We start from the raw sequence: 13,062 nt of genomic DNA, 5'->3' as shown, positions 1-13,062 counted from the left end.
ATGTATATTGAGTTTTCCAAGACAATGGCACTCAAATCTGAGAGGTAGTGTTGAATTGTCATTGTAGGTACTGCAGACCAGTGTTTTAAATTGTAGCCCAGCCATGAACTCTGTGAGTGGCCTTAATAGACCCATCTAAAATCTGTTATTCATGCCCATAATTGTGTGAGAGGAGTGATTCAAACACACTATAAATTGCAATGTTTATTATTGCCTGTTACCATTCTCGAGACTTTCAACCAATTTAGAGTTTTGTTACACAACAGAGTTGCAAAGATACTAGCAAAAGCTCAACACATACTGGACAACCCCAAGTCCTTTTAAATTTAGAGACTGAATGACTAAGAAAACAGGGTAATCTGGGGTAGAACTTCTTTCCCAACTGCCAGTCAAAAGTTGATTATATATCAAGTACTGTACTTATCTGAAACAGTTGTGAGCACATGAGGTTGCTCAGATTCCATCCAATTTTAGGGTTGCCAGACTCAATAGAGGACAGGACTTCTGTGCCTTTAATTGCCCTGCTCTCTTTTGAGTCTGGAAACCTTAAGGAGAAACCAACAGACCCTTTGCTTGGAAATAAAACAAAGGTTCTGCTGGTTTCTCTTTAAGGTTTCCAGACTCAAAAGAGAGCAGGGCAATTAAAGGCACAGAAGTCCTGTCCTCTATTGAGTCTGGCAACCATATCCAATTATATTAATAACTTTAGTGACTTCACTTTGGTTGATTGTTGTGTGTTTCATCGCTGATTTTGCACTGAACTGCAGCAGTGATAGTCTGGGTAATTTCCAGTGGTCTTCATCAAATAATACAATAGAGGACAAACATGATATTGGGGCATTTACAGGATAGCCTATACCTGCTAAGTATACTAAGAATGATGTACTTCTTACAAAAGAGTTTTGACTATATCTTTTAAAACTGACATTAATTGTTATCTCTCTTCAACTCTCTCTCCGCCCCAAAAGCATACACAAAGTAATATATTTTAGTCATCATGAGCACTGGAATATAAGAGAAACAGATCTCATTTTCTGATGTGTGGATTAATACATGTCTATTGAAATGAGCTTACTCAAGATATTCTGTAAACAGCTGCACTAGGAAAATTAATGCAAATTGCTATTATTAATTTGACTGGCAGTTAATAGACCAAACAGTGCACACTGCTGCACTCTGTATAATTAAAAACAAATCATTTTATACTGTAGTTGAAGCAAACAATTGGAAGTATAGACCTCACTGAGAACATGTTACCACTTTTGCAGTGTGTTGGATTTATTTACAAATAAAGTTACAAATAAAATGCTAAATTTATTAAGTTGTTTTTAGTAGTTAGTGCTAAGCACTGTAGATTACTGTACCCTGTAAATTACATTGCACTTAAAATTGCATATACAACAAGAAACTGATATACATAAGGTAACATGGCAGGGGAAGACCAGCCTGGCCCTGTCCATTGGCCAAAGAATGGAGCAAATGCAGGAAGTTTGGTGCCCCTTTCCCTGCCACAAAGAACACACAACTCCAGCTGCCAGTTGTCACTGATCTGTGGGCTTGAAAGCATCACCTGTCAGCTGATGGGTGGTAACTTCAGATCTGCTTTTTGCTAGGATCTGCTGTGCGATGGAGTTCCCCATGGGGGAACTTAACAGCACAGCCAATCTAGCTGTGTCTTTACATGCCCCACACCTGATATCACATACGATGTCAGGTGTTTGTCATTTTGGGGAAACAGCCTTGTGAGCCAGATAGAGATCTGCACCAAATGTGGCCCATGAGCTGGAGGTTCCCCACTTCTTCAGTTAGAGTAAGGGTTGGTTTTACGGGTCAAGCATGATTGCCTTTTGTGAATAAGAGTGAAGAGAAAATCACAAGGTCCAGCACAAGCCCCTCAGGTTCATCTGAAGAATACAGTACAATACTGATTACCTTGCAAAAATTGCATTACCCTTGTCCCGAAGTATCAAACTCCCAATGGTATCTTTGAATTCACAGAAAATGCTTCCACTTGTGCAAGATGGACACCAAATTTTCATTGATTTGTCACATGCACATGTTGCAGTCCTTTGTGGCATATCTCAGTATGTTCTGGAGGGATGCCCAGCCCAAAAGAGCAAAATAAACATAGAAGGAAAGCATGTCCTGCTAAAACTAAGCACTTTCGCTAACCAAAGCAATACAGTGGTACCTCTGGTTATGAACTTAATTCGTTCCGGAGGTCCATTCTTAACCTGAAACCGTTCTTAACCTGAGGTATCACTTTAGCTAACGGGGCATGCCGCCACGCACGATTTCTGTTCTCATCCTGAGGTAAAGTTCTTAACCCGAGGTATTACTTTTGGGTTAGCGGAGTCCGTAACCCGAAGTGTTTGTTGACCCATCAATTCAGAATGTTGACCCATCAATTCAGCGTAGTCTGACTAGCAGTGGCTCTAACATTTCAGGCAGGAAACATTTCCAGCCTACCTGGAGATGCCTGAGATTGAACATAGATATAACCTTCTAGTGATCTAGTCTATGTCCCTTCCTCTCAGAGTTCATGTTCTGGTTCCATTTACAGTTTTCTCTACTAAGTGCAATAGTGTTTACCAGTATTTTCACTTCTTTTTGTCTCTTGCATTTTTCATATCTGAGTCACAGCTCTTTTAAACTCTTATATATATTATTTCAACTCCCCATACCACCTAGTCAGAATGCGAGTAGAGTCCTGGATAAGTTTTTAGTCTCCAATAGCTCTTTCTGCCCCCCCCCCTAAAATGTGTAACACTCAGTTTCCTCAAGTCCCTGTACTGAACATTTGACCATTCTGGTAAGCACAGCCTATTTAATAAAAGATAACAGTGCTTTTATAACAAACAACATAACATACAATGATGGAACCTTATCCCTATTGCATTAATTGAAAAGTCTCTTCTGAGGGATGGTGATCTGTAGTATTTGGTGAGGATTGCCAAAAATTGTGCAAGCTGTCTCTGCCAGATTTTTGGCGATCCTCTTCTCTTGCTGCAGCTTCCTATTCCACATCCCAGGATTTTCCTGAGGGTTCCCTGATTACAATCCCAGTGCCTTTTATTGTTGTCTCGTTGATGACTGAAGGGGGTCTTACAGTGCTTCAGCGATAAATGTTTCATAAAAAAACCATGTATGGAGATTTAAGGAGCAATTACTATAAAACCATGTTCGTGTGTATCCTTTCAAGTTATTTTTTCTCAAGCTTAACCCTATCTTAACCCTATGTACACTGAATCTTTTATATAATATCAGATTTAGACTACGTGATTTTCTAATCTTGAATAATTTGGATTATCTTGATTTTAATGAAGCTTGAAATAAATTTCCATTGGACATGTAAAATTCATAATAAAATTGGATTCTTTGTAGTATGTATCAGGAAGAGAACATTTATTTACCCATCCTTGCAGAAGTAGATCAGAGGATAATAATTGACATTTTGAGCATTAGACATTGAAAATAAAGCATATATCAGGGGTGGACAACTCCCAAGAGACTGTAATCTACTCACAGAGTTAAAAACTGGCAGTGATCTACCCCCTTTTTTGGGGTTTCAGGGCAAAGTTGTTGAGCTTTTTCAGGGGAGCCTTGTTGAGCTTTTTTTAAAGGGGAGCCACAGTTGTTCAGCTTCTTTGAAGGGAGCCAATGATCTACCAGCGATCTACCACAGATGTCCAGTGATCTATCGGTAGATTACGATCTACCTGTTGGACACGCCTGGCATATATGATGTGACTGTTGACTAGGGTTTGCCTGCTTTTTAATGAACTCTTGTAGTCCTGCTTTTTAGTAGTAGTTCAAGCTTAAGGAATTGGCAGGTGAAACTTTCCTGTTTGAAAAGTAGGCAGTCTGATCAATTTGATATTTCATATACTGTATGCTAATAGGCTTTATGCAATTATTTATTTGGTTTTAAAAAGCAGAGCTAATATCCCTGATTGCAGTGGTTTCCAATTGGTGATCCACAGACCCCAGGGGGTCCAATGTAACCCACCCAGGGGGTCATAGAATCATAGACCATGGCCCCTATCAGTCAACTGGGGAGGGGGGCTATTGGGTTGCTGTTTTTATTTTGATTATGTATTTTGTGGTTTTATATTTTGGTTTTATTCTGTGAACTGCCTTGAGACCTCCAGTTATAGGATGGTATATACATTCAAGAGAGCTGGACGGTATATACATTCAAGAGAGCTGGACCATAAAGAAGGCTGATCGCCGAAGAATTGATGCTTTTGAATTATGGTGCTGGAGGAGACTCTTGAGAGTCCCATGGACTGCTAGAAGATCAAACCTATCCATTCTTAAGGAAATCAGCCCTGAGTGCTCCCTGGAAGGACAGATCGTGAAGCTGAGGCTCCAATACTTTGGCCACCTCATGAGAAGAGAAGAATCCTTGGAAAAGACCCTGATGTTGGGAAAGATTGAGGGCACTAGGAGAAGGGGACGACAGAGGACAAGATGGTTGGACAGTGTTCTCGAAGCTACGAACATGAGTTTGACCAAACTGCGGGAGGCAGTGCAAGACAGGAGTGCCTGGCGTGCTATGGTCCGTGGGGTCACGAAGAGTCGGACACGACTAAACGACTAAACAACAACAACATATACATTCAATAGATTTTTTTAAATTTTTCACATACACACACACACACTGTCCAAGACATCCCGTTTCACAGTGCTCAAAACCACATGATATCGCAGATTGAGGTTGAATCCTGACAAGACAGAAGTACTGTTTTGGGGGGACAGGAGGCGGGCAGGTGTGGAGGACTCTCTGGTCCTGAATGGGGCAACTGTGTCCCTGAAGGACCAGGTGCGCAGCCTGGGAGTCATTTTGGACTCACAGCTGTCCATGGAGGCGCAGGTTAATTCTGTGTCCAGGGCAGCTGTTTATCAGCTCCATCTTGTATGCAGGCTGAGACCCTACCTGCCCGCAGACTGTCTCACCAGAGTGGTGCATGCTCTAGTTATCTCTTGCTTGGACTACTGCAATGTGCTCTATATGGGGCTACCTTTGAAGGTGACCTGGAAACTACAACTAATCCAGAATGCGGCAGCTAGACTGGTGACTCGAGACCACATAACACTGGTCTTGAAAGACCTACATTGGCTCTCAGTACGTTTCCGAGCACAATTCAAAGTGTTGGTGCTGACCTTTAAAGCCCTAAAAGCCCTCGGCCCAGTATACCTGAAGGAGCATCTCCACCCCCATTGTTATGCTTGGACACTGAGATCCACGCTGAGGGCCTTCTGGCAGTTCCCTCGCTGCGAGAAGCCAAGTTACAGGGAACCAGGCAGAGGGCCTTCTCAGTAGTGGCACCTGCCCTGTGGAACGCCCTCCCACCAGATGTCAAAGAGAACAACAACTATCTGACTTTTAGAAGACATCTGAAGGCAGCCCTGTTTAGGGAAGCTTTTAATGTTTAATTTATTATTGTATTTTAATATTCTGTTGGAAACTGCCCAGAGTGGCTGGGGAAACCCAGCCAGATGGGCGGGGTATAAATAGATGATGATGAAGAAGAAGAAGAAGCATAAATTCTGGTATGAACTATGAAGGGGCAGTCTATTCATTTTGTTCTGTCCCTTCTTGGAATGAGTTTAGTTCCTGTTTTTAATTAAATAATTTTATTTTTAGTGAGGAGAAGACTGAACAGTTGCTGGATTGCAAACAAGAACTGGAACAAATTGAAGTTGAATTGAAAAGACTGCAGCAAGAGGTTTGGAAATTAAAGATAACTTCTCAGGCCATTGTGCTTTGATTAAGTATATTTATTTGTGTTTATCAGTTTAATTAATTACATGTGTTGTCATGCTCCAAGCTAGGACCCTGGATTAAATAGGTTTTTGTGCTAAGGAGCTCTGGGTTCTGCCTCAAGTCCATATTTTGGTTTTTTTGGATGCAGTATTTTCCTGCTCTACTTGAGGTTCATTCAAATGTTGGGCCAATATGATATTATAAATTGTATGAACCCTATGTTGAAAAGTGTTTCCAAAAACATGGAAGAATAAAACTGACATGGTGAAAAAACAATTGGCATTACTTTTATAACTAGTTGTTATTGACTTCATCAGACCTTAATGACAAGTCATCAAACATAACTTGATTCCTACAGTTTAATTGAATTTAAAGCAAGCAGAGCATGTTTGTGAAACTGGTCATTGGACAACTCAGTCTCATCAAGGGAATATTTCCTTTGAAGAGGTACATTACAGCATTGAAATTGCCTCAACACTTTTATATACATATAAGAAATAACAGTTATCCTGGGATTAAGATAATTATTTGATTACCACTCTTTCTGTAATCGTGTTACAGTAATTGTTTCAAAATTTCAGTGAGAAGGTGAATTCAAAGTTAAATAATAAGATTATTGAGGCTTCAGTTTTCCCCACAATTACTTTGAAGCAAACCTCATTGAAGTCATGTGTATTTCCATGTAAACTTGCATAGGATTGAATTGCATGCAATGCATGCAGATTTTGTATGTGGATCTGAATGCATTTTGTTTTGCCTCTCATTGCCTTTAGTATTTTGAATAGCTTAGTGTCTTTCTCCAAGCTTTAATTTTGTCATCTTGCATGAAAACTCAGTGTTGCTCACTGCAGATCTGTGATGTCAATGTTTTATTCTACAAAATAATTAATAATTAAATCTGTTTGTTTTGTTTTGTTTGCTAGAATATGAATTTGCTTTCAGATGCCCGTTCTGCCAGGGTGTACCGTGATGAACTTGATGCTCTCAGAGAGAAGGCAATCAGGGTTGACAAGCTTGAAAGTGAAGTCAGTCGATATAAAGAGAGGCTACACGATATTGAATTCTACAAGGCTAGAGTAGAGGTGACTTGAAATTCAAACATTAAAAATTAAAGGTTTTATTTGTTAGTAGCTTCTGAATCTGGTTGTTTTGAAGTACAGTACTGGTTTTCACGTAATGGAAAGCCATGACTAACTGCAACTTCCTAGTTTCTTTCCCTGCTTGTGTGATTCAGGAGCAAAGCGGTTTCATACGAGGGGTTGTATACAAGCACACAAAACTTGTGAATGTCAGTCACTTAATCCTACTCTTCTGTACTGGAGGTTTGTTTGTTTGTTTTTACTGTTAGGGATTTTGGTGTTTGGATTTATTTATTTTTAAGATTTTTATTACCGGTACCATTTTTCATAATACAATAAAATATAGAAAACTAATGTAGATAAAAATAAAAAAACAGGGTCAGGAGCAAATCAGCCATAAATAAGTCAAGTTAACTTTTTACTAGAAAAACAGGATCTGCTCAGGAGTGCCAGGCGTAGGTCTTGCCCCTATGAGGCAATTATGGAGACTGGAGGTCCCTGCCTTCCCACAGCTGCCTAAGCCACCTCCTCTCCCCAGGTCCTTCCCAAGCATCTGAGACTATGCCGACGTGCCTATCTTTGCTCCTCCTGCTTCATACCTCTCCTGGACCTGTAAGACCAGCGGGGAGGGGAGTTTGTTGTAGCAAGGCAGGGAGAAACCATTGCTTTTTCACTGGCCTGACTCATCTCTACATCTTGGCCCTCCTTTCCTGCTTCTGCCTCTGCTTCTGGTTCTGGACTTCTCTCTGCCACAGACTCTCCCTGCTCACTAAAGCCTGTTACCTCCTGAACTCCCAATGCCTCCTCCTCCCAGGTTTCTCCTTTTGACTTCTCATTGTATTCCCACCACCAATCCCCGGGCTCTTAAGCCTCCTTCCCTCAGGAGATCCTCAGCCAGTGCCTCCCACTATTCCTCTGCATCCAGCTAGTCCATGACATACAGCTACAAAAAGTACATATAGAATATGGAGTCTTCTCTTAAAGATAGTTGTTAACCTTTACTATCCAGAGAATGTAGTATTTCCCCCCGGCTCTCACCTAGGATATTTGCTTTCTCCTCCCAGGCTCTCACCCTGGGAGACCAACATACCCAGGGTCTCTCCATCAACCATCTACCGCCCCCATGAGTGTACAATCCATGGAACCTAATAATGCCTCAAACAGAGGACTTGGTCGGTCAGGAGATTCAAAACTTTCTCCAGCCTGAACATCACAGCGACTGATACCAAGAGGCATCAGCACACTTCAGGATTAGCAGAGTATAGGCAGTCAGTGTTCAGACTCAGTAGCGCAGCTTTTTGGCTAAACTACGTTTATTTACATATACACACTTGGAGCATCGTAACTCAGCTCCTTCCTCTTCAGCATCAGACAGCAAAGAGAAAGGACAAAGGACAAAAATCCTACATCACGGAAACACAGTAATGAAAACATCCTGTCTCCGTCACTTCCCACAATGTGAAATGAAAACATACACCGTCATGTGATAAAAACAATTCCATGACTGCAACTCTGGGAATGAATCCTAACAGTAACTTCATCAAACTTTTGTGTGTGTGACACAACTCTGTTAAAAGCTTAGTTCAGCAAATTATCACTTTTGTTCAGTCAATGCCATTTTTATGTTCTTTGACACACTGATCCTCAGCTTCAATTTTCTTTCTGATTATTGTAGGAGCTAAAAGAAGATAATCAAGTACTTCTAGAAACAAAGACAATGTTGGAAGATCAGTTGGAGGGAACCCGAGCCCGTTCCGATAAACTGCACGAACTGGAAAAGGAAAACTTACAGTTAAAGGCAAAACTTCATGATATGGAAACGGTGAGCGTACAACAACGGACATCAGATCTGTAGGTTTTAAAAACAGAATTATGCTGGATTAATTATTATAGGTGACATCCAGTGATATTTGCCTATTTGCTTAGTGGGACTTGCCACCAGTGTGTTCCAGTGTGCTCTGGAGGGTCCCCTAACTCTGGACTCCTGCTGCATGAACAAAAGCCTGCTCACGTGACGTTGAATGTCACTCTATGAATCTGCTAAGCCATGGTTTGTTAACAAACCATTACTTGTTCCATTTTCAAACAAGTCATAGAAACACAGAATGTTGGCTTTATATTGAATCAGGCAGTTGGTTTATCTAGCTTAGTACTGTCCAGAGTTTTGGACAAGAGGATTTCCAGCCTGGAGATTTCAGGGATTGAACCTAGGCCTTTTGTATGCAAAGTATGTGCTCTTCCACTTAAATATCGCCATTCTACTAACCTCATCTTTACTAAAACAATTTAAAAAGCAATTTATGATACTATGTTGTGCTTATATATATATAATCAGCCGGTTTTATTTTTTTTCTTATTTATTAGTTAGTTTGCTTGCTTTATTCTTAAGAAACAAGTATGTTTGATATAGAATGATTTTGGTAACGCACTGTATTGATATAATAATAAAAAAATTAATGGTTGATTTTTAAAAATTAAGATTGCATATACAGGGGGGGGGACCGTTTTAGGTGCATCCAATTGACATGTGATTGCCAATGCACAGGTTGTTTTGTATCTGGAAGAGGGCAGAATGGGGGGGGGGCAGGGAGTGCTTATGCACGTTCCACCAGCATAAGTTTAAATAGGTCTTTTTCCCACTGCTAACACTAGATCAAGATCCTTTAACATAGGAAAAGATTAAGTCAGTAGCATTTTGGGGGGGAAATTGTTACTGAAATTGGTTTGTGCACTTTGAGAAGAACTTTTAAAGAGCTTTCCCCCCATGTAAACAATGTTTAAGGAACGTGATATGGACCGGAAGAAAATTGAGGAACTTATGGAGGAAAATATGACACTTGAAATGGCTCAGAAGCAAAGTATGGATGAATCACTGCATTTGGGCTGGGAACTTGAACAAATAAACAGATCATCCGAAGTTTCTGAAGGTAGATGAAGATTTACTTCTGCATTTCCTTATTTTCTTCTGTTTATATGGGCAACTGAACATTGCAGATACTCCACATGCTGTAGACAGATATTCTGTAAACAGTTGTCCTTGGATGGGCCCAAAGATGTACCCATGTGAACACAGTAATATGGCTCAACAATAGGTGAACCATAGGTGTAGTTTGGTGAGTGTTTGGACTGGGATAGCTAAATAGATAATAGTTTAAGGGAGGTTGCTGGTTGGATTCACATGTAACTCCAAGCCAGAGTTAAACACACACAAAAGTTGTAAGCCAACAACACACCTTTATTTCACATCATGTTTTGTTGGCAGTAGACAAATGATCATTAAATTATGGCTTAGTCTTAAGAGGGAACTATTATGTCTTCATGGGTGTGTGGCAGGAGCACGATCAAATAGGGAGTGGTGTGGTTCGCTTCAACATTATTCCAAGGGTGCAGTGTCAATTGCATATAAGAAATATCTCCAGATAATGGATGGGAAACTTCATCTTTTCCATTTTTTTAAAAAACAAACCCACAGCTCCACGAAAGTCACTTGGTCATGAAGTGAATGAATTGACATCAAGTAGGTTACTGAAACTAGAAATGGAAAACCAAAGTTTGCTAAAGACTGTGGAAGAGTTGCAAAATGCAGTGGGATCTGCAGAAGGCAGCAGTTCAAAAATGCTGAAAATGGAAAAGGAAAACCAAAGACTAAGTAAAAAGGTACCATTTTTGTTGTATTTTTAAAATAGGAAGAAGGTAAATCCTAGCAAATAATTCAAAAATGGAGATTCTAAAAATATCTTATTCTGTTAAAGTTTCTGTAAGCTTTCTATCATGAACTTCATTGTAGGTTCCCTGTCCTAAGTCTCTTGTTCCAAATAAATGTTTTGTTTAATATTATCTGTGTATGTATAGCCAGAGGATTTACTGATTAGTTTGACAAGCATTTTCTGAAATAAAGCAACTCTTAATGGTTTGCTGTTTATTTTTTGTATATTTTTTCAAAATTATATATATTAAATATGTTGCCTATTTATTAGTCAGACCTTTTCTGCCCTGTTTCAGGTAACTTTTCTCAAAATTGGAACAGGGCAGAAAAAAATAGGAAGAAACACAATTGACAAATGCCTTTTAATACATAATAAATAAATATAAATTCTGCTTTGTTCTAAGCCCTTCTTTTTAAATTTTGTGGTGTTATGCTACCTAGAAATATTTCATTCAAGTATATTTTGCTGTAGCTGTATGTTAATCTTTTGGTTGGTTACACACACTTAAGTTTCCCTTGGCAAACCAGGCTTCTAAACAGCAACCACTTTTGAAGGCACAGTTTGGATTCAAAGCACACCTGCAAATAGCATAAAAGGGGCTGGTTATCAGTGCTATTCAGCAGATCAGGAGCCTTCCATTTTTTATTAACTGCAGTTCCTTGTTTCATCTATACCCAACAAAGAATGATTAATCCTAACAATGGTTTAGTTGAAGCAAGCCATCTTCAATCCTTGAGTTATGAATCTACAAATTGTAGTTAAGATTAACCTACAGTAGAGCTGGGATGTAACGCTAAACTCTGGGTAATCAAAAAACAGATGTGAAAGCTGCTAATCTGCACTTCACAGCCACACTGGTGGAGGAGAATGTGGAAGCCCAAGGCTTGGTGCAGTTTATCTCTGTCAAAATAATGATTTATTCTTATATTTAAAGTGTTTTTGATTCTAATACAAATAACTTTTAATCCACAAGATGTTCAATGTATTTTAACACTCTTTTACATAATATACGTAAATTTTCAGAAATAAAGGTGTCAAAAAACTAGATATTCCGGACACTTCTGTATGTTGTCCTTGATCTGTAATTTCTCTTATAGGAAAATTTCATTTTGGGGAATATGGACTTGATTAAGAAACAAATAATAACTAAAAACTTCCGGCATGTCTTATACACTGGAATGTAATATTTTATCAATTTTGTTTTGTTTTTCTCTCTCTAGCTGGAAGGACTTGAGAAGGAACTTTCTGAAGAGAAACAAGGTCTTCAGAATAGTCAGAATCTTAGCAGAGATCTAATGAAAGAGAAAGCCCAACTTGAAAAGACTATTGAGACTCTAAGAGAAAACTCAGAGAGACAGGTAAAATGACAAAGATTTTCGCTTTTCAACCTTAACTTTCTTTAGATGGTCAAGACTGACATTTTAAAATAATTGTATATGTTATTTTATAGGATTTGGTAATCATGGTCTGTTTTTCCTGCTACTGTTTTCATGTTTTTTCAAAAATGTTATTTGGCTTTTTCTATTCCTCCACTTTGTCAGAGCACCTTGTGGGTGGACTATGTCCATGTTTTTCACTAGTATCTAAGCAGGCAGAGAAGCTTCATGCTTTAGTAATCTTCTATACTGCCTTTATTTCAATCCTGTTGTTGTCGTTTAGTCGTTTAGTCGTGTCCGACTCTTCGTGACCCCATGGACCAGAGCACGCCAGGCACTCCTGTCTTGCACTGCCTCCCGCAGTTTGGTCAAACTCATGTTCGTAGCTTCGAGAACACTGTCCAACCATCTTGTCCTCTGTCGTCCCCTTCTCCTAGTGCCCTTAATCTTTCCCAACATCAGGGTCTTTTCCAAGGATTCTTCTCTTCTCATGAGGTGGCCAAAGTATTGGAGCCTCAGCTTCACGATCTGTCCTTCCAGGGAGCACTCAGGGCTGATTTCCTTAAGAATGGATAGGTTTGATCTTCTTGCAGTCCATGGGACTCTCAAGAGTCTCCTCCAGCACCATAATTCAAAAGCATCAATTCTTCGGCGATCAGCCTTCTTTATGGTCCAACTCTCACTTCCATACATCACTACTGGGAAAACCATAGCTTTAACTATATGGACCTTTGTCGGCAAGGTGATGTCTCTGCTTTTTAAGATGCTGTCTAGGTTTGTCATTGCTTTTCTCCCAAGAAGCAGGTTTTTTTTAATTTCGTGACTGCTGTCACCATCTGCAGTGATCAAGGAGCCCAAGAAAGTAAAATCTCTCACTGCCTCCATTTCTTCCCCTTCTATTTGCCAGGAGGTGATGGGACCAGTGGCCATGATCTTGGTTTTTTTGATGTTGAGCTTCAGACCATATTTTGCGCTCTCCTCTTTCACCCTCATTAAAAGGTTCTTTAATTCCTCCTCGCTTTCTGCCATCAAGGTTGTGTCATCTGCATATCTGAGGTTGTTGATATTTCTTCCAGCAATCTTAATTCCGGCTTGGGATTCATCTAGTCCAGCCTTTCGCATGATGAATT

General features: G+C 39.7%; 1 protein-coding gene across 6 annotated transcripts in view; it reads left to right on the top strand.

Moving 5' to 3' along the window:
• The window catches only part of CCDC88A (coiled-coil and HOOK domain protein 88A), a 90,630-nt gene that overhangs the window by 39,115 nt on the left and 38,453 nt on the right, over nucleotides 1-13,062 (top strand). For all 6 annotated transcript variants that reach the window (XM_035110947.3, XM_035110948.3, XM_088667424.1 and 3 more), the window contains 6 exons: nucleotides 5,651-5,732; nucleotides 6,694-6,852; nucleotides 8,525-8,671; nucleotides 9,632-9,776; nucleotides 10,322-10,506; nucleotides 11,777-11,914. In XM_035110947.3, the coding sequence (XP_034966838.2) occupies nucleotides 5,651-5,732; nucleotides 6,694-6,852; nucleotides 8,525-8,671; nucleotides 9,632-9,776; nucleotides 10,322-10,506; nucleotides 11,777-11,914 (856 nt within the window). The remainder of the gene's footprint in view (nucleotides 1-5,650; nucleotides 5,733-6,693; nucleotides 6,853-8,524; nucleotides 8,672-9,631; nucleotides 9,777-10,321; nucleotides 10,507-11,776; nucleotides 11,915-13,062) is intronic.

Source organism: Zootoca vivipara, chromosome 3 (assembly GCF_965207765.1).
Source record: "Zootoca vivipara chromosome 3, rZooViv2.hap1.1, whole genome shotgun sequence".
NCBI lineage: Eukaryota > Metazoa > Chordata > Lepidosauria > Squamata > Lacertidae > Zootoca > Zootoca vivipara.
Note: the sequence above shows the minus strand (reverse complement) of the source record. Positions and strands in the feature narration are given on the sequence as shown.